This window comes from Rhinatrema bivittatum, chromosome 4 (genome assembly GCF_901001135.1).
Source record: "Rhinatrema bivittatum chromosome 4, aRhiBiv1.1, whole genome shotgun sequence".
Taxonomy (NCBI): domain Eukaryota; kingdom Metazoa; phylum Chordata; class Amphibia; order Gymnophiona; family Rhinatrematidae; genus Rhinatrema; species Rhinatrema bivittatum.
This window is the reverse complement of record NC_042618.1, coordinates 113,202,121-113,222,948: the sequence shown is the minus strand read 5'-3', so window position 1 is coordinate 113,222,948 and position 20,828 is coordinate 113,202,121. Positions and strand designations below refer to the sequence as shown.

Genomic DNA, 20,828 nt, shown 5'->3' with positions numbered 1-20,828 from the left:
CCGAGCGTGCCTGGGCCCGCATTACCCTGGCCTGCCAGCCATATCGACTGTCAGGCCTTCCATAATACGGGCATCCAGGACATCACTCACTCACATCCACCCTTTTACATACCTTAATAAACACAGACAAAGGGGGTTTGGGTTTAACAAGGCCGCAGCTTTAATAATAACCTGGAGGCCCGAGCCCAATAACATTATAAAGTCAACACAACAATCTTCCAGCCGTCCGCCTCTCCTCTAGCAAGACGACTCCACGCCAGCCGCTCGACTCGCCTTTGCCTCCTCACCAGATTCAGACTCCAACCACCTTCCAGCAAAGGAGCCAACCCAGTGGGCCACCGCCGCCATCTAGCAAGTAGCCAGGCCTGCCGAATGACTCCCGCCACCTTCTAGCAAGGAGTCCACCTCCAAACCACTCCTCAATAGTACATCTCTTTTACATCGCCCATGAATCCAACAGCTCTTATATATATATGCAAACAGTGTACCGCCAGCATTGGCTCGGGCCATCCGCCATAGACACGGACATGAAAATGTCCGTGACCCCCCAAAGATGCGGCCAAATTACAAAGGGAAGAACTCCTCTAAGGCCTCCTGAATCGAATTGAGGAATAGGTCCATTCCTAGAAACGAAAGGTGCACACCGTCCTTACCAAACAACCCAGAAACCGACCCCCAGGACCATTCATAACGAATGTGCCTGCCACCCATCCGCACCAACCAAGCCCCAATCTGCTGGTTGGCTTTGGATCTACTGCGACGCCAAATCACCCTATCCGACTCAGCAGGCCTTATCAAAATATCAGACCAACATATCACAACAGATGGTAACAGCATAGAAATCATCATGAGGTCCTTCCGGACCATACTGATGAACTGCCTGGCGGGCAATTTACCCCAATCGTTGCCCCCCAGGTGCACTACCACCACCCGTGGCAGCCCCAGCCGCCCTCGCGCCTCCCGCACACAAGGGATCAGCTCATCCCAGACCATGCCCCGTCGTCCCAGCCAATGCACCCGAGCCCCCCTCTTGTTTAAGTCCAAGTGCGGCCCGTAAGGTCGGCCGCAAGCATGTCTGCGGGCCCAGTGGGTGTAAGAATGCCCCACAATCCACGCTGCCTTCCCCGTTGCGTCTGCACCTGGAAAGAAACAAGAGTCAGTACAGTTCCCTACAGCCCCGGGCCGGGGCGAACATACCCCTGAAAGGCATTAGATCGCCACCGCCCAATTCGCTGAATCACTGCCCCAGGTAGACCCGCCTCCGCCGCCGTGGTCGCCGCACCGATCCGGAAGGAATGAGTCCCAAAACAGCTGACATCCAAACCCACCGACGACAAAGCCACACGCAGAACCCTTTCGAATTGAAACCGCGTCAACGGACGAAGATCCGCATGAATCAAGAACGGACCCCACCCTGAGGCCCGCAACCGACAATACTGCGCGGCATTGAACACCGGGCACGTACGAAGACCCGGCACCGCCCGCAGCTCCACAGTCGTCCCCTTGCCGGCCTGATCGGTTTTGACCTAGGAATGAAGATCCCCACCGACCGAGTAGTGACGCGCACGTGGCGCGCCAATAAACCCGGGCTATCCGTGCTAACCGCCGACCGCGCCACCAGTTCGCCAATACGAAAGGCCCCAAAGAAAGCAAACACGAAGGCCACCCGAAACAACGCCGCCTCGTACGACGAGAAACATATGTCCGATAACGCCTCCCACAACCTCAACAAGATATCGTGAGTGATCGGTAGGCGCCTATCCACGCGACGCCCCCACCGCCCGAGCCCACCCTAACAGGACGCGACGCACAATAAACCTGCCCGCGGGGAACCCCCACCCATGGGCCCTCATGAAAAAGGAGAACCCCGCTAACTGCCTGCCCACCGCCGCTTTCGTAAAACCGGCAGCCCTAACATGCTCCAGAAAACGAAGCAACAACACATCCGACACAGGACCTCCCCGCCACCCCCGCCGCAGATAGAAAGTGACGCCACTTTCCGAGCGCCCGCCACGTAACTTGACCATGTGGACGAGGCTAATGAAGCCCGCAGCAGGGTCCAGGCCTGGGGAAACCGAACCTCCAGAGGGAAGATGGCACTGCAACTCCACAGGGATCCGCCTCGGGGGCCAAGACTCGAAACCGCTCCCACTTGAAACGAGAAAGAGAATCGGCCACACCATTAGCAACCCCCGGTACATGACGAGCCCAAATAGTCACGTTCAAAGACATGCAGCACAAGATCAATTCCCGCTACAGCTCCGACACCCTAGCACACTTGGCAGCTCGCTTATTAATGACCTCAACCACTCCCATATTGTCGCACCAGAAGACGACCCGTCGGCCCTGAAGCCGCGGACCCCAAATGTGCAGGGCCACCACGATCGGAAACAACTCGAGGAATGTGATATTCTTTGTGACTCCGGCTGCGATCCACTCCACGGGCCACGCCGCCGCACACCAGGAACCGTGAAAGTAAGCGCCGAAGCCGAAAGACCCCGCCGCATCTGTAAACAAGTCAAGCTCATGATTGGAAAGCGGATTATCCTGCCAGAGCATCGTCCCATTGAAATCCACCAAGAACCGATCCCATATCCTCAAATCCTCCCTCATCAGAGCCGTGACCCGCACCCTATGATGGGGCCGCGTTACCCCCCCGCCATTGCCCTGGTCAATCGCCTCAGAAATGCCCCTGCCCATCGGAATTACCCGGCATGCAAAATTCAAACTACCCACCAACGACTGCAACTCGGATAGTGTGAGCTTAGGCCGCTCCAAAGCCCGGCCCACCAAGTCCCGCAACCGGACCACCTTGTCGCCAGGTAAGCGCGAGAGACCATCGCTAACGAGTCCACCTCAATCCCTAGAAAGACCAGCTTAGTACACGGACCTTCCGTCTTGCCAGCTGCCAACGGAATGCCAAACTCACCCACAACCCTCCTGAAAACAGCGCAACAGAGACAGACAGTCCTCCGAGCCTGCAACTCCCGCGAATAAGAAGTCGTCCAGATAGTGAACCACGTTTGCTGACCCTGCTCGACGGACCACAACCCAATGCAGGAAACTGCTAAACGCCTCGAAATAGGCGCACGCAATCGAACAGCCCATAGGCATGCACCGGTCGAAATAATAGGCATTCCGAAAACGAAACCCCAGTAGGTGAAAATCCTGCGGGTGCCCAGGCAACAGCCGAAAGCCGACTCAATATCAGTTTTTGCCAATAAGGCACCCGGACCGCAACGGTATATCACCCGCACAGCCGAATCGAAGGAAGCGTACCGGACCACACAAAGCGCCTTAGGGATACAGTCGTTCACCGAGTCCCCCGCCGGGAAAGACAAATTGTGAATTAGACGATACTTTCCGGGTTCCCTCTTTGGGATTACCGCCAACGGGGACAGCACTAACCCGCTGAACGGTGGATCCGGGAACGGACCAGCAATCCGTCCTAACACAAGCTCACTGCGCAGCTTCTCCTCCGCAACCAATACTAACCGATTAATCGATGTACAATTCGCACCACCCCCCCATTGGGACCCGTTCCCCACACGGAATCCGGAATCCCTCAGTAAAACCCCGCACCAACAAGTCGGCCCCATACACGCCTCGGGTAGGCCAGCAACCACGGACGCATGGGACCAATCCGGACAGGAGTGTCCGCCCTGCCAAAACCTTCACTTCCCCCACGCCCTTGGCGCCGGAAGCGACAACCGGAACCATCGCTGTGTCGCTTGACACACGGGACGCGGGATGGGCGGCTCCGCAAGTGCGACACGCGTGGCGGAATTTGCAGTCCGTGAATGAACACGTGGAACGGTTAAACCGCCAACAGACATCGGAAGCCCCCCGCCCCCCGCCTTACCCGCCCTGAGCGCGGGAAACCCCTGACGGAAAGGGCCGGGCAAGGCCCATGCCCCGCGGCCCCACCAGGCCCCCAACCCACTCCGCCAGCTTTAGACGCCATTTGGGTTAACCACAAACCCACATCCTGCGTGCCCCCACGTCATAAACCGATTTTCCTCCATGCGATCCCTCTAAAAGCGCTCGTCATAATTGAGCCACGACCACCCATCGTAGGTCCTACTCGCGGCCAATATCGCATCGGCGTAGGACAACAACGGACCGTACTGAGACGGGTCACGATGCCCAATCACGCTCGCCAGGCGCAAAAAGGACCGAGTCCAGTTGTGATCATGTCTAAGCAGGGTTCAAAAGTATACAACAGTTTTCCAAAAGGACAAATTGGATCTTGCAGGACAGACATTGGCAATTGTTAGCAGTTGTTCAGTAAATATACAGCAGATGTTTAATGAATAGTCACAGAGGTGGGGTAGAGATGGACGGAAAGGCTTGTAGGAATAGTATGAGGAGGAGAAGGTAATGTTGCCTCAGGTCACATCCTTTCCTCTGCAGCTCAGAGCTGGAATCTCAGGCTAGGTTCAAAAAGTACCACTCTGGCTCCAGATGGCAGGTGAAGAAGTTGTGTCTGAGGAATTGCCTCTTGCCAACTCTGATCAGTAGTGGGAGGGGGGCAAAGACACCTCTCCACCCACTACCGGTAGTGATAGAAGTTTTCTCTCTACCTAGGCCATTGGCAGGTGAGGAGGAGAATCAGGAGAGAAGGCAAATGGCGTACAGTGGTAGCATGTTTTCCTGGGTCTAAGCAGAGGCGCAAGTAGGGAGGATCGGAAGAGATAAAGGATAGGTTGGCAACAGAGGCAGAATGCTTCTTTAAGCATGGGCCAACAGCAGGTGAGGGGGAAGGTAGCAGGAATAAAGGCAGGCTGGCAGCATTTTTCTCTGAAGTGGCACCACCAGTATGTCCATCTCTCTCTTGGTATGATCTCCTCCTCAACCAGCAGACATATGCAGCCATTGAGAAAAGAATGGACTAGCTATTAGTGGCATCGGCTACTCATGTGGTGAAGGTGAGCGGTGTTCTTGCAAACAGCTGTGTGCTTGATTTCTTTTTTTTTTCTTTTTTTAAATCCGCTAGGACACACTTGTGATCTTACCTGATGATTTTGTGACTCCTCTTGGGGTTATGACACATAGGGGCGGATTTTAAGAGCGCTGCTCGCCGGTGCGCCTATTTTACATAGTCTACCGGCGCGCGCAGAGCCCCGGGACTCTCATAAGTCCCGGGGTTTTCCGAGGGGGGCGTGTCGGGGGCGGGTCCGATCCGCGCGGCGTTTTCGGGGCGGGACGTAGCGTTTCGGGGGCGGGTCCGGGGGCATGGCTGCGCCCTCCGGACCCGCCCCCAGGTCGCGTCCTGGCGCGCTAGCGGCCTGCTGGCGCGCAGGGATTTACGTCTCCCTCCGGGAGGCGTAAATCCCCCGACAAAGGTAAGGGGGGGGGGGGTTTAGACAGGGCCGGGGGAGTGGGTTAGGTAGGGGAAGGGAGGGGAAGGTGAGGGGAGGGCAAAAGAAAGTTCCCTCCGAGGCCGCTCCGATTTCGGAGCGGCCTCGGAGGGAATGGAGGTAGGCTGCGCGGCTTGGCGTGCGCCGGCTATACGGAATCGGTAGCCTTGCGCGCGCCGATCCAGGATTTTAGCGGATACGCGCGGTTACGCGCGTATCTACTAAAATCCAGCGTACTTTTGTTGGCGCCTGATGCGCCAACAAAAGTACGCCAAATCGCGCTGTTTGAAAATCTACCCGACAGTTTGGAAACCGAAGTTTGAGGGTGCAGAATGCACAGAGTTTTATTTATTTTATTTATTTAGTGTTTTTATTATACTGGCATTCATGATAGGTATCACATCATGCCGGTTTACGTTTAATAGGGTGTGAGAAATACAAATAAATACAAAAAAACTATAACAAGTGCATGGTTAGAAAATTGCAGTTACAATAAAACAGGGAAGTGCAAAACTGGGAGTTGTACAGATTAATTCATATGATTACAATAGTAAAACTGGATCTTAATACATTTTCCCCTTTTTCATAGAGCTCACCAAGTGAATGGTTTGTAGGAGAACTGAACTTTTTTCCATGTTCTCAGCACTATACTTTCATTAGGTTCACTACACTTGGGTGAAGGATCTGATTTATCATAAATTTGACCCAACTCTGACTTAGTTCTGAATTTTTGAAAGTTCTAACTTTGATTGTTTACTCAAGAAGTGTCATCAATGATTCTGAAGCTTCTCAGACATTTCCAGATGTTATGGGGCAGTCGACACTTTTTGGAAGATGGTGCTGACTGGGCCTGGGGATAGGGGTGCCCTGGGCCCTCCATTGATACCAAAGACCATTTTAAAGGGCAGAGTTTAGGGTGGAACAGGGGTGGGGACTACTAAGCTACCAGGATGATTTTTGGGAGGTGGGAGGATTTACATAAAGGGGTGGGTATTTTGGACTGGGTGGGAAAAATTTGAAATCATGGGGAGGGGTTTGGGGCAAGACTTCACCGCACCAGTGCCCGTTATCCTTTTTTTTTAAACTTTTTTTTTTGTGTGTGTGTGGAGACTATCTTGAATGATGGTCCTGAGGTAGGCAGGGAGGGCTAGTAAGACCCTGGTAACATTTTTACTATTTTTGGGGTGAGGGGAGTCATGTTAGGCTGTATGGCCCTTTAAAGATGTGGCAGCCCTGGCATTTTGAGTTCCTCTGCTGCAGTTGCAGGCTCTGTATTGATGTTTAAATGATTAATTTTTGAAATATTTACATTCTGAAAGCAAACACAGTCTTCCTTTTAGAAAGTAATTTTTATCTCCAGAAGTCTATTTTAAAATAACACTTAGCACAGCTCTCAAGAGACCATTTGGTAATACTTGTGAAGAAAATGTTGAATTTCTGGTGGGATCTTGACAAAAATGCAGAGGGTTCACTGCTTAATTAGTATATTTTCTGTATATCTGTTTAGGTGTATCAGGACCTTGGTACATCGGTGCTGTCTGGGGCTATCAAAGGATACAATGTCTGCCTCTTTGCTTATGGACAGACTGGTTCTGGAAAAACTTATACCATGATGGGAACTCCAGTGAGTGATATCTTCCATTTTATTCACTTTTTCAGATGTCTGTGAAATAAGTTCTCTTGTTGGGTGATCATTCCTGAACATCTCACCCCTTCTGTAGGTTTATAAGAGAGAAAGTTTTGAAAATGTGATAGTGAGCCTTATACATGACTCAGCATAAATATGTTATAAATAAGACTATGATCATGTAAATAACAATTCTCCGAGGACAAGCAGGATGGTAGTCCTCACACATTTGTGACATCATCAGATGGAACCCTGACATGGAAAACTTATGTCAAAATTTCTAGAACTTTGACTTGGCACACTGAGCATAACCTGCATGCCCTATACCTCACGTTCACGCGGGGTCCCTCTCCAGCCTCTCTCTTTCCGCGGAGCTGCAGCATCGTGGTGTGAGTGAGCCCATTTTGGCTATTTTAGCCTCTGGAAACTGTTAATTTTCCTTGGGTTTTTTGCGTTCGACGCTGAGTCTCTCTCGGTGCTACCCCATAGTGTTTTTAGTCAGGGTTTTTGATGCTTCCTGGTAAGTTTTCTTTCGCATTTGTTTCCATATGATGGTGGTGCTTCGGTGCTCACCTGCTATCGAAGCCCGTTGTCATAGAGTTTGGTATTTCTTCCCTTTTATTTCATCCCTTCATGGCCACGTCCCGGTTTAAGCGATGCCTTCTGTGCCCGAGGATCATGTCCATCACGGACCCCCATGATGAATGTGTCCTCTGCCTGGGGGCATCACATGAAGTCTGGGGTTGCCGCAAATGCTCCTTGATGATCCCTAAAGGATGTCATCTTTGTCTCGGCAAGATGGAAAAAAACGGAGCCATTGGCATCAGCAGCATTAGCATCGAAGGACCATGGAGTTGCACTGATAGAGACAGCGTCATCAAGATCAGTGAGACTATCTGTTCCATCTGTGCTGGCAGCAGATAGGAATGCTGGAGCCTGGCCATCGTCTGGCTCCTCAGGCCGAGGATGTTGGGTTCTTCGTCTTCGGTCTCGATCCCAGGGAAAGACCATGCAGAGCATCAAAGGAAGCCGAAGAAGCATCAGCATTGGTCTTTGTCAGTGCATGGTGCTGGGCAAGGGGATGCGCCAGCTCATGCTGTGATGCCCAAAAGCAACCCCGTGGTGAGGAATGCCAATCCTTCATTGGTTCCAGAGGTCTGTGATGGTCTATACCAGTCCTGGTGCCAGTCACCAATCCCCCTCTTGGTTCTGAAGAGGATCTAGCCACTCCTCCTTCCTCCCAGTTGGTGTTGATATCGGCAATGTTTGAGGAGGAGCTCGAGTGGCGAGTTCAACTGGTGGTTGAGCTGGCATTGTAGGACATCGGTCCAATGGCACTGAGGGCACTGGAGCTGGCACTGTTGCTTTCAGTGAGGATGAGGGCCCATATGACCCTCGGGGGAATGACACCATGGAGTCCTCTACCAATGACTCTGAGGTTCTCCCCTCAGACCCCTCTCCTTCAGAGGAGTGAAGGAATTCTCCGCCTGAGGACTTGACCTTAACAGATTTTGTGGGAGCGATGGCAGAAGCCAACCTATTTTAGTTGTTGATGGAGGAGATTGCCAGGCACAAAAGCTTTGAAATCCTCCAGTTCATGGAGCCTTCTAAGGAAATCATGGTGGTCCCAGTACACGAGATCCCTGCTGTGGATGTGGGCACACCCCCTCATAGTGCCTCCCATAAACAAGAAGGCAGATGGGGTATACCTCCTCCAGAAGGCTTCCGGATTCGATAAGCAACAGCTTCCCCACCAATCGGTGGTAGTCAAATCTGCTCTCAAAAGAGACAAGTAGTCTGACTCATTCCTCGGTGCCCCCAGGAAAGGATCACAGAATGATGGACGCTCTTGGGAGGAAGGGGTTTCAGGCGGCTATGCTCATTGCCTGTCTAGCTTCCTACTAGCTCTACATGAGCCAGTATTCGCGGGACATCTGGAAACAGCTGCAGGAGGTGACCGAGCAGTTGCCTCAGCCACAGGACACACTCATGTTGCTGGTGCAAAAGGGCTTAGAATGCAGAAAACACGAGGTCCGCACAACCTACAATGTTTTCGAAACGGCCCCGAGGGTCTCTACTGCGGGAATAAGTGCCCGCAGAATGGCATGACTGCAGGCCTTGGATCTCTGACCAGAGGTACAGGAAAGACTTGTGGACAAGCTATGTACTGGGAAGAATCTCTTCAGAGACAGGGTGAGGGATGCGGTGGCCCAGCTCCAGGACCACCATGAAATCCACCAACAACTCTCCAAGAGCACTCCAGACCTGTCCTCCTCTGCTAGGAGGTCAGTGAGATTGGGGCAGAATAAGTCTTTCCTTCCACCAGAAGAAGTACTATACTCTGCCCTTTTGCTCCTGTCAATAGCATTATGGCTCCCACAGCCATCCCATGCAGTAGAGAGCCCCCAAGGCCCAACCAGCACCTTAGTCAAGACCACGGACTGGATTTTGACTGGATCATAGGGAGAGTAGTCCAGACCCTTATACTCAGGATGATGGATCCACCTGTCAGGGACAGGCTTTCTAATCAGTGGACCAGTGTAACCTCAAACCAGTGGGTTCTTTCCATCATTTGTCAAGGGTAGCAATTGAACCTATTGGGTGCCCCACCAGATTGCCCTCTGAACCTGTTTTGGGGGCTGGTAGCGCATTAGGAGGCACTACTGATGGATCTCTCCTCCTTCTTAATGGCCAGAGCTGTTGAGCCTGTTCCACCAGGGCAAAGAGGGCAGGGATTTTACTCCAGGTACTTCCTGATTCCAAAGAAAACAGGACGAATCTATCCCAACCTAGATCTAAGGGTCTTGAACAGATTTGTCAAAAAAGAAAAGTTCAAGATGATTTCCCTGGGCACCTTGATCCTCCTTTTACAAAAAGGGGACTGGCTATGCACCCTCGATCTGAAAGATGTATACCCTCACATCGAGATATTCTCCAGTCATCGGAAGTATCTCCGATTCGCAGTGGGAAAACAGCACTTCCAGTTTCAGATATAGCCGTTCAGACTAACGTCAGCCCCACAGGTCTTCACAAAATGCCTGGCCGTGATGGTGGCGCACCCTTTGAGGCTGGGGGTGTATGTTTTCCCTTATCTGGATGATTGGCTGGTCAAGAGTACATCTTAGGCAGGGGCCGTCAGGTCAATGTGCTTGACCATCCGGGTGGTAGAATCACTAGGGTTCGTCATCAACTACCCAAAGTCCCATCTCAGCCTGTCACTTCAATTGGAGCCCTGATAGACACTGCTCAGGCCAAGGCCTCCCTGCCTCGTCAAAGTGCCGTCACTTTGATGTCAATCGCGGCAGAGATTCAGCGAGCCATCAGGTATCAGCCTGGCACATATTGAGGTTGTTGGGCCATATGGCCACATCTGTCCATGTCACTCCCTTGACACAATTACATATGCACAGAGCACAATGGACCTTGAGGTCACAATGGCACCAAGCCATTCAGAACCTCCAGAATCGCATCCGAATCACCTCGCTCTCAGGGTCTCTTTATCCTGGTGGCGAGTACTTTCAATTCTGGAATTGGGGATTTCATTCTGAAGTCGTCCTACCCAAATTGTCCTAATCATGGATGTGTCCACCCTGGGCTGGGGAACTCATGTAGCATCCAGGGTCTCTGGTCTGCCTAGGAAAACTGTTGCCAAATCAATTTCCTGCAGCTCCAGGTGATCAGGTTTATGCTATGGGTTTTCAATGATTATTATGTTCACTCACAAGAGGCGTTCCAAGAAGTGAAATTGGGACAGGGAAAGGATTTACTTGAATTTCAAAAGTATGTGCATAAATCTATATGCACAGAGTTATAGCTGTGTGTGTATGTTGACACGTGTGCTGGAGACACATGAATTTTCAAAGCAGAGTTATTTGCATAAATCTGCTTTGAAAATTCGGGCTAAGATTTTAGTCTTATAGAGGCTGTTTCAAAATGTTACCTTCTTTCAGGGCAATTTTAAATGTCATTTCTGCAGGTAAAGCAGTGTTTTACCCACAGAAATGTCCTTTCATAAAATTGACCACCTGATAATGTGGGTAAAAGTGTGCACATAAGACCTGTGTGTGTGTGTGTGTGTGCTTTTACCGGTATTTGGGAGAGGTGTTTCAGTGTGTGAGGTTTTTCATTTACATGCATCCTTTCTGGTTTTAAAAAGTATGCACATAAATTTTCATGGCAAAACTATTTGCACCAAATAGCTTATTTGTTTAACAGCCTTAAAATTTAAACAGACTGCTACAGAATTACCAGCAAGTGCTTAGTATACACAGCTATGAAATTTACCACATCACAACTGGAAAAATCATTGTTTTGAAATATAACTATTTGGGATCTGGCCATTACACTCTGTTTGATTATCTTGGTATTACGTTAGACACCAACTAATTAAACAATATCTTTGCAAACAGTGAGGAAAAGCCAGCTTTCCTGATCTGAAAAAAAGGCCTGTTGCTAAAAGAATAGGATTAGATATTTACTTTTTATTTATTTATTAATTTTTAACATAATTAACAAGATGACATCTTGTAAGGAAAATACAGAGAATAATCCCATATTATCATAAAAAGAAAAGAAAACATTTTAGGTAATCTTATACAGACTTATTCTCTAATATTAAAATCCACAGAATATAGAGGGGGGAAATACACAACCTCTAATGAAATTCAATTAGACATCAAAGTAAATGCACAGTAACTGCGGAGGAACAACTTTACTTTAGGAGAGACTTGAAGCATTTATACCGGGTTCTCCAGATGTAATTGGAGTTTTCCCAATCAAAAATTGAGTCAGTTGAGGGGGTTCAAAGAATATATATGTATTGCTCTCATATTTGACTATGCATTTGCAAGGACATTTTAGGAAAAGTACTCCCCCAACTGCCAACACTTGAGATTTCATAAGGAGGAAAGCTTTCCTCCTTTTTTGAGTATCCTTGGAGACATCGGGGAATACTCTAACCCTGCAACCAAGGAATACCACATTTCTACACCTTAAACACATCCTAAGCAACCACTCTTTATCAGGCTCCAACGCCAATGTTACTATCAAAGTTGCAGGAATTGCTTGTTCGGTATCTGACGTCTGTAAGATAGCCAAGATATCCAAAGGGGAATCCCCTCTCTGTGTTTCTGGAACAGGGGCCACTCTCTGTCCCATTAAATTTCTCGCTCTTGGTAGATAGAATATCTTTGAAAGAGGTGGCATTGCTGACTTCAATTTGCAGAACTTCCCGAATATATCTCTTAAAAATCTCTCTAGGCGAACTCAGTGGTATTTGCAGGAAATTTAAAAATCTCAAATTACGATTTTTCAATTGGTTCCCCAAGTTCTCAATTTTAACAGCCATATTTTTCTTATCTTTTATCATCGAGGTCTGCACCTGTTGGAGCCCTTTTATTTGATCTCTATTTATGATAATTTGCTGTTCCAAATTAGAAGTAGTTTGAGCCAATGCCCCAACTTTTTCTTCTAACTCTTTTACATTTTTACTCAATGGTTGCAGAACCCATAATATAGAAGTCTTCATCTCCATAATAGATTTATTTATTTATTTATTTATTTATTTATTTATTTAGGATTTTTATATACCGAAATTCTTGTTGGGAAACAAATCAGTCCGGTTTACAGGTAACAACAATAATGCCGCGGGACGGGAAACAGTGCCCCTGGCTTTACAAGAAACATATCAAATTAGATTCCCAGTTAGTCTCCAGTGAGAAAATGGTAGGTCTTACCACAGTCAAAATCTGGTCAATATTCTCCACTTGAACTCTGGTCTGTCCGTTCAAAATGTTTCCTCCTGCACCTGGCAGCCCCGATGGAACTGGGCTCCCTGTTAGACTTGCACCTCCGGCGGTCCCTGCCAGGCTCGGTGCTTCGACACTTTGGTCCTGCATCGCTCCTGCCGCCCCGGCAGTGCTTCTCTCTGCAGCAGGGTTCCTAGGTGGAGTTCCCTCAGCGGGACTGAGAGGAGATAACGAGCCAGGGAGAGAGGGGAGCTCCTCTTCCCCTCCTCCTCTCTCCAGTGGCTGGGCTTCCGCTACTCTTCCTCCACGCTGGACATGAGCATCCATGGGTCCGGTAAGAGGCGTTGTTGGGTGAACTGCAGGGTAAGGCTCCCCCCTCGGCTTTCGCTTCCTACCCATCGAGGCAAGAAATATCGCAGGTTCTGAAAAACCACGGAGCTAACGCCAAGCAGCGTTACCGTGCAGCCATCTTGGTTCTGCCCCCTTCAATCTGCTCAGATATTTACTTTTTATTCTTGCTATAAAGTATCCTGTAATTTTTTGGATTTTCCTGTTTATCTTTCTGTTTTCTCTTTTGTTGTGTTTTTAAGGCATCTGTTGGTCTGACACCAAGAATATGTGAGGTACTTAATTTAAAATTTGTTTTGATCAGTGTATTTATTTCTCTTGCTTTTGCTGTTAAAAAATAAAACCAAAATTGTTTGGTTTCCCCAGGGACTGTTTGCAAGAAACCACGATTATTCAGGAAGTCCAGCATCATGTAGAATAGAAGTCAGGTGAGAGTAGCTTTTTGGATAATTATTCTTGCATATGTTTATTTTTAGAGTTTTTTTTAAATTAATAAAAAATTAGAAGTACTTTTTTTGTGACTGCACCTACAAGATGCATACTACTGGAATAAATGTTAGGACAGGTATGATCACCTCTGATTCTCAAGAGCCACAAACAGGTCTGATTTTCAGGATATTCACAATGAATATACCTGAGATACATTTGCATGTGCTGCCTGCATTATATGCAAATACATCTCATGCATATTCATTGTGGATATCTTGAAAATGACATGTAGATGGTTCTAGGACCAAAATTGGCCACCCCTGCCATAGGAGCTGTTTCAGCTTTTTCTGCCACAGAAAGTGTCTGCCCGATATGTCCTTGAGGACAGGAGTGGGAGAAAATTGTTTGAATAGTTGAGGCCATGTATGATTGTTTATTAATGAGATGTGGCCAAGAACAGTTAGGAAGAGAGAGGCCTTGCAAAGGATGTTAAAAATACCTTAAGGTTATGTAGGTATCGATAAATGATATCTACTTTTTCATGCCTCCATCTGATCTGTCAGCTGCAGCTACATCTGAGATTATATATCTGCATGAAATGTTGATGGTGAAGAATACAAGCATTGTTGCAGTGTAAATCTGGTATGTTTAAAGATCTTTCTGCTGTATAACAGCTGTCTAAGAAAAGAGCAAGGTTTTTAAAAATGTCCTCTTTCCCTCAGTTTTCTTGAAATCTATAATGAGCGAGTCAGAGATTTATTAAAGCAATCAGACCGGAAGAAACCTTATACTCTTAGAGTACGAGAACATCCTGAGAAAGGCCCATATGTACAAGGTGAGTTTCTTCATCTAAGATCATATGTTAGTGCCTATGCAGCCATTGTGTACAATATGATGTAAGAAGGCAGCAGCAGAGGTAAATAAACAACTCCTATCATTTTGTGTTCATATTGGGTTTAAATATTACAATTTCAATTTAAAAGGATATTTCAATTTTGCTTACTCAGAAAGTTTTGGAGGTTGAAAAGAGTGTTCTATACATCAAAATGAGAATGTAACATGTATTTTCTTTGTTTTGTGGGACTTGTTTCAAAATATTATGTACCCATTTGAACTGTTTTCCCCATGTAGCTTGTTAGGCCACTTTACAAAAAGTAAATGGCTTTATTTTTTCACAAAAAAACAGTCATGATGAACACAAAATGATCATAATGGATTTTTCTGTTTTAATTTTGTTATGGATATTATTTTATGTATTTTGGTTTGTTCTGTTTTTGTAGCTTCATGGATTGTTGGTGTTATGATAATTTTTATTGCCATTTGATTAGTTTTTAATTATTTTGCTTGATCTTACCTGAATTATTCAGCATTTGGCAAGTAACAAATAAGGATAAATAAATAAAATAAATGTAAAAGAATATCAAACCATTAACTTCAAGCAATGAGTGACCCAGAATTAAGTCTGGGGAAACTCATATGGCTAATGCCTTAATAAGTGTGAAGAATCCACAAAATTTCCAGATTGGAAAAAACATCTTGGTGAGAAAGGCACCCATATAGAATAATAAAGTTGGGATTTGTTTGTAAAATCCATTGTCAGATTTTCCTTAACTGTAATAATCTATATTTTACAGAATCTTTCCAGTATTCTTGGAGGATCAGTCGTATGATAGTGATCATAACTATGTATAATGGAAAGGTGGGAGGCCAAATCACTAGTAAATAGAGGATCATGATATGTGGCAACTGATTTCACTGTCCACACATAATTTTAGCAGTTTATAAGTTAATCATTTAATAGCTTCATAGTAATATCAGTGGTATTTGCAACTGATTTCACGGTCCCCAAACATGGACTGTGTTTTGTAAACTGTATCGGGAAGGACCAAATCTACAAGCAAAAGAGTACAATCAATGGGGGCATCCAAACAGGCAAATAATAGTATATTGAACAATTATGAAGTCTATACTCTTCAAAATAACAAACTCCAAACAACCTTACCTTATAAGGTACTGAAACAAACATAAAAAAAAAATGAAAAAGAATCGCCATGAAACTGAAACTGACAATGGAGGGAGTCCTCAGAGAGAATGAGACCCGCCCACAAAATGACATCATCATGCTAACGGCAGAGCCGGTAAAAGACGCCGTTCCATTGGGCAGCGAGGGTGAGGGGCAGCCCACTAGCATCGGGTGCCCTGAGAGACAATCCCGGGCTGAAACAAACATAAAAAAAAATGAAAAAGAATCGCCATGAAACTGAAACTGACAACGGAGGGAGTCCTCAGAGAGAATGAGACCCGCCCACAAAATGACATCATCATGCTAACGGCAGAGCCGGTAAAAGACGCTTTCCCCTTTGTGCTCCCCTTCGTGCTAACTTTCGTGCTTTGTGTAAAATAAGTTTAGTTATGTTTGTTATTTAATTAACCTCTATTAAGCTGTCTAAAAAGTTTGCTTTTACATTTTTAATTCTAGATGTTCTATGTATCCGACTAAGGAATTATATTTCCTGCTTGTTCAGTTTGCAATGTAAACCGGCCTGATTTGCATTTTATGCAAGAAGGTCGGTATATAAAAATTAAAAATAAATAAATAAATAAATAAGCCAATCAAGGAATAAATCACCTTTTTGCAATTCATTCTCTCATCATATAGATATATTATTGATGTTTTCATGGTCTGGGATTGACATTCAATTTTATTTATTCCTTGCTTAGCCTACCACATGTAATTCTCATTTACAATTTTCTGCATATATTCACCAACAAGAAGTTTCTTTCCTTGATATTTTGGTTTCTATTAGAACAGGTTCTTTTTTACCACCATATTAAAAAAAAAAAACCAACTGATAAACATATTCTTCTTTCGTATTTCAATTGTCACCCATGTCCTCTACTGGATAAAATCCCAGTGGGCAATTTTTTCATTTAAGAAGATTGTTCCAAATTCCTATTACAGGCTTATAACATGTTTAGTAATTTTCTCCAGCGGGGCTATCCCTATCGGGTCATTAAACACACTTTCAAATGTACATTGTGGGGTAGATTTTCAAATAGCACGATTTGGCGTACTTTTGTTGGCGCATCAGGCGCAAACAAAAGTACGCTGGATTTTAGTAGATACGCGCATAGCCGCTAAAATCCGGGATCGGCGCGCGCAAGGCTATCGATTCCGTATAGCCAGCGCGCGCCAAGCCGCGCAGCCTACCTCCGTTCCCTCCCCTCACCTTCCCCTCCCTTCCCCTACCTAACCCACCCGCCCTGTCTGTCTAAACCCCCCCCTTACCTTTGTCTGGGGATTTACGCCTCCCGGAGGGAGACGTAAATCCCCGCGCGCCAGCGGGCCGCTAGCGCGCCGGGACGCGTCCTGGGCGCGGCCATGCCCCCGGACCGCCCCGGGCCGTAACCATGCCCCCAGGCCCACCCCCGAAACGCTACGTCCCGCCCCGAAAACGCAGCGCGGATCGGGCCCGCCCCCTCGACACGCCCCCCTCTGAAAACCCCGGGACTTACGCAAGTCCCGGGGTCTGCGGGCGCCGGTAGGCCTATTGAACATAGGCGCACTGGCGCGCAGGGCCCTGCTCGCCTAAATCTGCCCGGATTTAGGCGGATTTAGGCGAGCAGGGCTCTTAAAATCCGCCCCTATATGTTAATCGTGACCAGCTATTTCTAAAGAATACTCCAGCAGAATCAGACCTGTGTACGTCCCTATTCTGCTGCTTGTTGCTCACAAGGTAACATTATACGCAGCCACTGGGCTTTCCTAAATCTGATACCTTCTTCTCAGAAGCGATTGCGCTTTGCATTTCACAGAGGATGCAGTCTCCACAATTTACTCACCTCCTCTGAATACCAGTCACTGCATATCAACTCCAGCCACTTTTCTGAATATACAGCATGCGGTCCCTGTAAAGCCCGCTCACACTGTCGATGTTTACCCATTCTGCTTTGAGACAATCTCATCACCTACATGTCTTATCTGATTGTTCCATCAAAGGCGTCATTTACAAAGACGTCCTTGTTCCTTGCTATATGTCAGGAAGACTACACATATGATCCATACCCGCATTTATGAACATAGTTCTTGTCTATGCCTTGTGAAAGAAAATGTGCCCCTAGTAGCACACTAGGCCAGTGAACACCAATCCCCTGAAAACCTCTGGTTTTCTTGTCATAGAAATCTGCACTCCTTATACCAAGGGTAGAGACTATTTACGTTATCTGTAACAGCATCAAAAAAATGGAAACATCATTTAAACACAATGTCCCCTCATGATTTAAATTTAGAAATTGATTGATCTATTTTTTGAAAATTTACAATTGCCCTCTTTCCTCCTTTGTATATAATGCCCAATTCTTACATTGTTTATTTTTCTGTTTATTTTTATTTATTTAACTCCTTGTCATCTCTCCCAGCGATAATAACCCCCTCGCCAGCAACTCAATCACACCACTAGTAAGCCTGGTAAGAGACCTTGGTGCCACTCTAGACACTAGAATGAACTTCAAAAAGTTCATTAATACCACCACAAAAGAATGCTTCTATAAGCTACATGTACTAAAACAGCTAAGACCTCTCCTACACTTTCATGACTACCGTTTAGTCCTTCAAGCCATACTGTTTTCAGATTGACTACTGCAACGCACTACTACTTGGCCTCCCCGCCTCATCCACTAAACCGCTACAAATGCTGCAGAACGCCGCAGCCAGGATCCTTACAAACTCTCGTCGTAAGGACCACATCAAACCGTTACTAAAAAAACCTACACTGGCTACCCCATCCACTACAGAATACTATTCAAAACACTGACCATCATTCATAAAACCATCTATCAGCAATCCTCACTCCAACTCACCATCCCTCTCGAACTCCATTCTTCCTCAAGACCAATTAGATCCGCATACAAAGGATCTCTCCAGGCTCCCCCAAACAAATCCTCTATTCACAACTCCATTCAAAAACGGGCACTGTCCACCGCAGGACCGCATCATTGGAATTCACTACCCCCGGATCTACGCCTGGAACAATGCCATCTTTCCTTCAGAAAGAAACTGAAACCTGGCTGTTCTCTCAAGCATACCGCTGAAGGAACCATCAACAACTAGCAATGTCTCTCACACCTCTACCTTATTACCTCCCTCCCCTAATCTTTAACCACCTCCCTCCTGCCCCCCGCCCCATTCCGGGTCCCTGCCCTCCCTCGCCCCCTCCGGTTGCAGTTGCCTCCCCTGCTCCTTACCCAAAGTAACAGTTATGCTAGAATTGCTTATTTAAATAACCTGCTAAATCAGCACCTTATGTTTAATCAAATGTGTTATGCTATTTAATCAATTGTTTTCTGCTGCTTACAGTACCTCTCTAGTTGAGCTACGTTAATCTATCTCTTTCTCCCTTAACGGCCATGTTCTACACTCCCTGTTTATTGTAACTTCCTTTCTTTCTCTGTGTTAAATGGTTTCCCCTTGTTCTACTGTAAACCGGTATGATAAGACTTAGTCTTGAGCATCGGTATATTAAAATAAATAAAATAAATAAATAAATAAATAGACTGGTTCTGTTGGATGAAGGATTTGAACTTGGATCCCCCATGCTACAGCAAGAAGCACTGTGACCTGAGCCACAGGACATCCTAAAAGGCTATTTTTAATGTAGTTCAGGTTTAGTATATTCAAAAGTGAGAATGAGTGCAGGTCCTTGGATTTCCTCTTGTCTGAAGCTGTTGCTAATGGATAGCAGCACTTTTTTCTCTTTTCCTGTGTTGTTTCTAATGAATCTGATTGGTTTTCCTTCTTTGAGAACCATTGGAAAAAAACATAAGTCCACTTTATTTACATAGATTTAGTCCCTTACAGATCCTGGAGTTACAGGTTATATAATTTGATGCATTACTAGCATTATCTCACTGCTTAGCAGTGCTTTTCTTCTTGAGCAAATGATCTTATTGTCAGCTAAAGCTGTGGCAGGTTCTAAAAGTTCTCCTGTATTTTCAGAGAGAGAGTACATTTTCTCTTAGGCATACTGCCTCAATGGATTGTGGCTTCTATTAGAAGAAACGTTTTCTTTCTTGATCCCCTCTCTCTCATATGTAATGGAGGGTTTATCCACCTTCTGCTGTTTTCTTTGCTTGTAGCATTTAGCTGTTGGTTAGCTCACCTTTTTTAAGCCATGTGATTGTGACTCTTCATGCCTTCCTTAGCTCTTTTTTGCACAATGATGAATTCTGCGTGACTATTTTTACCTTGAAGACCATCATTGTTCAAGATTAATATAGAACTAATAGTTTGAAAATGCTCTTGTTCCCCTCTCGGTCAGAGGCGATATGCTGGCAAGATGACTGTCACATTTTAATGTACTGAATTTGAGGATTGAAAATAGCAATAGTATTTCTTTCAGTTGTCCTCATGAGCCATGTGATAGCATTAAAATGCTGTTTTGACCCTGCATGAATAGAACAGATTGTATGTTTATGATTCAGTGTCTTGGGATTTCTAAACAGATGGTAAAATGCTTGTGCTTCTGAGAGTTATTAAAAAATGAAAACAATTTAGATTATGACAACATATGCATTGCGTTTTGAATGAAGACCAGAGAAATTGCTTATACGTATGGTTAAACTATGTACATAAGTGATATTACAGAAGGGTTGGTAGAAAAGATTTATCTTTTTGCAGATAATACAAAGATCTGTAACAGGGTGGACACCCCAGATAGAATAGAATGAGGAGTGATCTAAGAAAACTCCAAGAGGGCTAAACATCCAGCAACTAAGATATAAGGCAAAAAATATATAGTTTGCGGTAGAGAAATCCAAATGAGCCTTACCTCATCTGGAGGTTTTCTAATTCTAGAAGATGTATTTCTAAAGGATATAGCCAGAGTAGAAGCAATGCAGAGAAGAGCTACCAGAATGCTACAGTTTGCACTGTAAGCCATATGAAATGACTTAAAAGGCCTAACTATGTAGAACCTAGAAGAGTAGACGGAGTTGGGGGTGGGGGAGGAAATATGATAGATTTTCAAATATCTGAAATGCATTTATAGTGCACAAGAAGTAAGCATTTTTCAGTGGAAAGGAGGTGTTGGATTCGTGGACCCTTGGGCCGATCGGAACCGAAGGATGAGTTGCTGAAGGAGGTTGCAGCAGTGGTCCCGACCGGGAGGCGGCAAGAACAGACTCGTGGATGGCCGAAGGAGGGACTCTGGAAGCCCTATGTGACCTAGGGCTTTGGCGAGGAAGGATGAGACGATGGAGCTGGCGCAGTGGTGGGAAGATCTTCGCCCTGGAAGCCGATCCTCCCCCGAGAGGAGCTCG

The 20,828-nt window shown here is 46.2% G+C and overlaps 1 protein-coding gene across 2 annotated transcripts in view; it reads left to right on the top strand.

The window, feature by feature from the left end:
• STARD9 (StAR related lipid transfer domain containing 9) overlaps positions 1 to 20,828 on the top strand; it is a 432,822-nt gene that overhangs the window by 158,426 nt on the left and 253,568 nt on the right. For both annotated transcript variants that reach the window (XR_003856299.1, XM_029598695.1), the window contains exons 4-7: positions 6,868 to 6,984; positions 13,325 to 13,357; positions 13,449 to 13,510; positions 14,234 to 14,346. Coding sequence is in view for 1 of the 2 variants with exons in the window: in XM_029598695.1 (XP_029454555.1) it covers positions 6,868 to 6,984; positions 13,325 to 13,357; positions 13,449 to 13,510; positions 14,234 to 14,346 (325 nt within the window). In the remaining variant the exon portion in view is untranslated. The remainder of the gene's footprint in view (positions 1 to 6,867; positions 6,985 to 13,324; positions 13,358 to 13,448; positions 13,511 to 14,233; positions 14,347 to 20,828) is intronic.